Genomic DNA, 5552 nt, shown 5'->3' on the forward strand with positions numbered 1-5552 from the left:
GGTGAATTGTTGCCTCACAAGTTGGTGTACCTGAATTCCTCTAATTTGTGCTTTGTTTTGATGGAAAAATAAAATATTTCAATCTTCAATATACATTCTACAATAGTATCAAAAGCATACATACTACTCTTGACATTACAAAAACATTCAAAAAGAATGAATTGATTAAGTACTATTGCTTCTATCTCAATTTATATAGCTCAATCGAAATTTCTAAGAAGAAATTGGACACAAGAATATTATCAAAGATGAAACAAACAAAAAATGAAATAAGAGAAGGAGAGAAAAGAATGTAATTCTACTTAACCATTTCTCACATTTACACCCATGAACAAAAAGAGTTCATCAAAAAAAATTACAAACTTTGTCACCTTCATTTATTCCTTTAAAAATCTTCCTTTTATAACCTTTTTTTCTCCTCTTTCCCTTCCCCCTCAATAAACTTTATTTTTGATGATTAATAAATAAACAATTTAAAGTGCAAATAAACTTATACCACCAAAAGCTACGCTATACCCTTACCAACACCTCCCCTTACCCCCCCCCCCCACCTCCCCCAAACCCCCATACCCCAACCAAAGAGTTTCAACAAAAAAAAAATATGAAATAAAAGTTGTGAAGTGATGTTTAAATTCCCTTCACATTTTGCCTCCAAGTGAGCTACATATTCAGTCACCGTCTTCTCACACCAACCGGAATTTTCTGAAAATCTGATCCAATCTGACATTTTCTCTGCAAGAATCTGTTGACCCATTTGCTATTCCCAATGTTCACTTACTTGCCCACTATATTTTTTCCTTATTTTAAAAAAAAAACTTGAGCTCTTTCTGCCCCCACTTCTTTCTTGATTACTACATTTTGAGATCTGTGCTAGAGTTCAAACTGTTGTGGTCGCAGTGGTGGTGGTTGTGTTGGCGCTCGCCATTGAGGGTTGTTGCTTGTTTGCCACTATTTCATATGCATTCTCCTCGTCTTCATCCTCATCCTCATCATCATGATCATCTTCGTCCATGTTGTCACTCTCGTGGTCATGATCATGGTCCATTCGGCTACTTTCATGTTGTTGGTGGTGTTGGTGTTGCTGATGATGTCGTGGAAGAGGCCACTGTTGTTCTGGACGAGCCATGATGGGTTCCATTGGGTTGTTTTCAGGGTTTAACGGGAAGCCACTTGTTAATGATGAAGTTTCGTTCTTGGCTTTCTCCTTGTATAATGCGTCGAGCATATGGAAATATGGGCAAGTCTTGGAATCTTCTGGTCTTTTCTTGCTGCTCTCTTTCACTTTCTTGAAGTACTTGTTGATGTTCTCCCATTTCTCTTTGCACCTCTTGGCATTACGGTTGTATCCAATTTTCTTCATTGAAGATGATATCTCTTCCCAGAGCGGACCTTTCGGTCCGTTTTCTTGGTACTTCATATCTAAGTTTGTTCGAAGTTTTATCAATGATTCAACTTCTGCTTTAGGCCACCTTGAAGAGCTTGCTGGACTGTGACTCTCGCCTCCGTTGTCATTTTTTGGCGCTAGTTCAACGTTCTTGGCTGGTACTGGTGGTGTCAGTGGCAGCGACTGCATTAATGCTGGTGCTGGAGCTGGTATCGTCATTGGCAACGATACCGGGACCACGAGTGCTGGTGATGGTTGAGGTGCTGGTGATATTACAACAGTCGGTTGTGTCTGTTGTTGCGGTTGAGGAGAATGTGTTGGTGCGGGGGCAGGAGGTGGGTTTTCGGGCATTTGTAATTGTACTTGTGCTGATGGAAGAGCAACATTGATACTATTTGGAATTTGGATGTTTTTCTGTTCAGTTATCTTCTGTAAAAAAGAAATAACTGCTGCATCTTTGGCTGCTGCCATTGCTCTTTCTTGGACTAAAAGATCATGTTCTCTATTCAGTCTTGCCATTTCTTGTGCTTTCCATGTTTCTTCTCTAACCATCCGATCGCGTTCCTTCTGCTCAAACTTCTCCAAGAACTTCCTTTGTGATTCCTCCTGCTTATTAATCACATCCTTCGTAAACTTCTCAAAATAATCCTTCCATTTCCTCTTCTTCTTATGCCTTCTTTGTATATCCTCATCCGAGGAAGTGGACGAAGAAGTTGAATACGACATTGCCGAAATATTCTGATGAGCTGGCAGATTCGCATTCACTTGATGAGGAATATTATTAATCGGATTGACAGCTGGTTGTGATGACGGTGCCACAGGAGAACTCAACTGAACATTTTGATGAGAAGGCGCAAAAGGAATATTTGGTGGTGGTGGTGGTGGTGTGGATGAAACAGTAACAAGATGAGGAGTACCAGTACCTTGTGAAGCTTGGACTTGTACATTTGATGTTGGCATTGGCATAGCCATATTTATAGGAGTAGCTTCCAATGGAGGCGGTGGGGGACGCGAATTAGACGGTGGCAATAACGAGTGATGAGACTGTGTGTTTTCAAGCGCCTCCAATTGTTCAAAAAAACGATAACTTTTGCCATCCGCCTTAGATGCACGGCCATCTTTGGTTCTCTTGTGATACTTGTAAACATTTTCGAATTTCTCCTTACATTTCTTGGAACTTCTGTGATACCCAAGGTCAGCCATTTTCCTGGTCATGATAACAACAGTTGGACAAGTATTAGAAAAATGGTAAACACAAAGTACAACAATAATATTAACAAAAAAAAACAAACTCCAATTATTTAATACCTTGGTAATTGAATTCATCAGTGGTAGTACTATTTACCACATAAAATAAACATGAAGATTAAGAAATCACTAATCAAGATTAAGGTAATTTGAGAGTTTAATTAACTAAACAAGAAGAAGAAATGAAAGAGACAACACAAGGTGAGAAAGAATTTATAATTGAAACACTATAGAACCACATTTTTCTCTTATGGAAGAGTGAATAAACTAAAATTATGGTGCAACATAAAATTTGTTTTTACTTAATTATGAGATTTGACAACCAATCTTATTTATTTAGCTGAATTAAGGAAGGTAGTTCGTAGAATTGGGATACTCCCAAAAAGATGAGTAGATTGGTTACCAAAATTTCGTGCTGGAATTGGGAGAGAAAGAAAAACGCCAAAAAAGCAAAACTGAATTTGGCCCAAAAACCGCAAGAAAGGAATCTAAATTCCCTCAACAAAAAATTAAGTAATTTCTTTTTGTTGTATTCTAGTGAAATGAACTGAAAAACATTGACCCTTTTAATCAAAAAGCAATAATTCAATGGAATTCTGATCCATAGATCTATCTTTTCATTTCCCCAAAAAAAAAAAAAAAAAAAAAAAAAAAACTAAAATCATTCTTTATAATTTTTTCCAAAAAGAGAAATAAATAATAAAAAGATTCGATTTCCATCAATTTTATGCATGATGAAACTGTTGTAAGTTAATGATGATGAGAAGGTCAGGTGAAGTAGTAACAAAGAAAAAAATGCTATAATTTCATTTGTTCTTGATTTTCATTTTGTTTGGTTTACATTATTTATTTACCTGGAAACTTCTTCCCATAAGGGTCCTTTAAGACTTGAGTCCCTAAACACATGGTCCATCTCTGACCTTATTTTGAGCAAAGCAATTGTTTCTTGTCTTGGCCATCTATTTCCTCCAGAATTTTTTTCGCCTTCTTCAATCATGAATCCACCACTGCTACTACCACCGCCACCGCCAAGTCCAATCTCACTACTTCCTCCACTTGTTGCTCCGCCTCCACCGCTTTCTGGATTTTCACCTCCAGTACCATCACCATCACTTATGATGCCCGAAACTCCTAGCATCTCTTCAATTTCAAAAGATGATTATCGCGTTATCTTTCTCTCCGCTTCTGTTTAGCAAGAAGTAGCAAATTACAGCTTGATGAATTATATCACAAGAAAAAAAAAATGAAGGTGAATTCTGAGGGGTTTTTATGAAGATGGGTATGTGGTGAATTTATTAATTTATTTCGGTGGGATCTGCCTGTCAATCTCACCTCTTAAAATACATAACAAAAAAAAAGAGTAGACCCAGAAAAATATATAATAACAATAAAAAAAAAAAAAAAAAAAAACTTGTTTTAGCTGTGGAATCTTGAGATTTTCTCTTCTAGTATTATTGACAAGAAATGAGTATTTTCTTTCAAGAAAACAAAAAGGGTCACTGTGGGTTCACTCATGGTAATAATAACAAACAATATAAAATGGGTTTACGTATATTATATATAGTGTATAAATTTAAAAGAAAAGGGGGGCTGTATTTTTCTGTATATATATATATATAAAAAAAAATTAAAGAAGAAAAGGAAGGTTGATGAGTAGAAAGAAGTATGTAATGTACAGCTAGAGATAGGGACGATAAAGATAATAAGTTGGTTTTTGTCTGTCCAGCTAAATATAGTTAAAAGCCGGCCCATGTAGGTCACCCTTTGCTTTTTGGGAGTTTTCGATTTCACTACTTCTTTCCTACACTTAATAAAAATAAAAATACAATGACCGAAAAAAAATAATTCAATACATTGTAAATATGATTACTTATTGTTATTATTAATGCTATTATTATTAGATTATCTAAAAAGTTTGTAATCTTAAAAATAAAATAAGTTATTTGTTAAAACAGATGAAGATAATTTGATGGTATAAATTTTTTTTATAATTTTTTTTTACAGTGATGATGCAATAACTGAAAATGTTTGGTAAAAAAGAAGAGCGCAATTTAAATATAAAAAATATTTGTTTCTTTGTATTTATTTATTTTTAATCGATTTTCAGTATTCATATTGAGATTCAATTAAATTTGAAATCACATATGTTGAGGAAAAAAGTACTCCCCAACAAAAACAAAATTGTTTTCAGCATGCAGGGATGGAGCCAACTTGGGGACAGGGAATTCATCTGAAACATTTTCAGCTAAAAATTTATTACTTTTACATGATTAAAATCATTTTTATATATGTATAGTAGATGTCAAGCTCCTTTTGACTAGCTCATATATTTACTTATTTAAAGTTTGAATCCTCTTATTAATAAAATTTCTAACTCCACCGTTCAAAACCTCTATTGCACTTTATCTAATACTGGTACGAGTTATTGAGTCAAATAATTTTTTACTTCCCATTTTTATAATTATCTTTAAAAATTTTACTGTTTGAATTGATAGTAGAAAAAAAAAAAGTTTGATTCCCGTACTTGTGACTCCTCCCAATTTTTTTTCTCTGAAACGGGAGAGGGTGAAAGTAAAATAATTTAAATACGTTGAGTGTGGTGGGGTTTTGGAGAGCGTTACTTACGAAATGACTAAAGTAACCCTAAGGACCTTTTTAAACAATTGATGCTAATCTGGACTAGTATAATTTAATATTTGCTTTCACCTGATGATTGATCTGGGATTTGTGTGATGTAATCCCGGGATTATTTCATCTAGGTACTCTTAATTTTCCCAAAACTACCCTCAAAAATTGCTATTAAAACTTTAATTTTTTTTTTTAAATTTAAAAGTTATTGTCAATGGTAAGTTATGTGAGCTTAGTTCACTTTTTCTTGTTGTAATTATTTTAATTAAGATTTCGAACTTTTAATTAAATT

The 5552-nt window shown here is 34.3% G+C and overlaps 1 protein-coding gene across 1 annotated transcript; it reads right to left on the reverse strand.

Moving 5' to 3' along the window:
• Nucleotides 1-283: 283 nt before the first annotated feature.
• Nucleotides 284-4192, reverse strand: LOC107867661 (trihelix transcription factor DF1). The gene is made up of 2 exons (XM_016714001.2): nt 3487-4192; nt 284-2591 (listed from the first exon to the last, which is right to left on the reverse strand). Exons 1-2 carry the CDS (start codon nt 3768-3770, stop codon nt 878-880), a joined length of 1998 nt encoding a protein of 665 aa, XP_016569487.1. The 5' UTR covers nt 3771-4192; the 3' UTR covers nt 284-877.
• Between the last annotated feature and the right edge of the window lie 1360 nt (nt 4193-5552).

The sequence above is a fragment of the Capsicum annuum genome, chromosome 4 (assembly GCF_002878395.1).
Source record: "Capsicum annuum cultivar UCD-10X-F1 chromosome 4, UCD10Xv1.1, whole genome shotgun sequence".
Classification (NCBI taxonomy): domain Eukaryota; kingdom Viridiplantae; phylum Streptophyta; class Magnoliopsida; order Solanales; family Solanaceae; genus Capsicum; species Capsicum annuum.

Bases quoted from the DNA above. Each gene is read 5' to 3' on its own strand.
- LOC107867661 (XM_016714001.2), bottom strand. From the start codon at position 3,770: ATGCTAGGAGTTTCGGGCATCATAAGTGATGGTGATGGTACTGGAGGT. The intron at 2,592-3,486 runs GTAAATAAATAA...TATCATGACCAG, and splicing joins TTATGGGAAGAAGTTTCCAG to GAAAATGGCTGACCTTGGGT.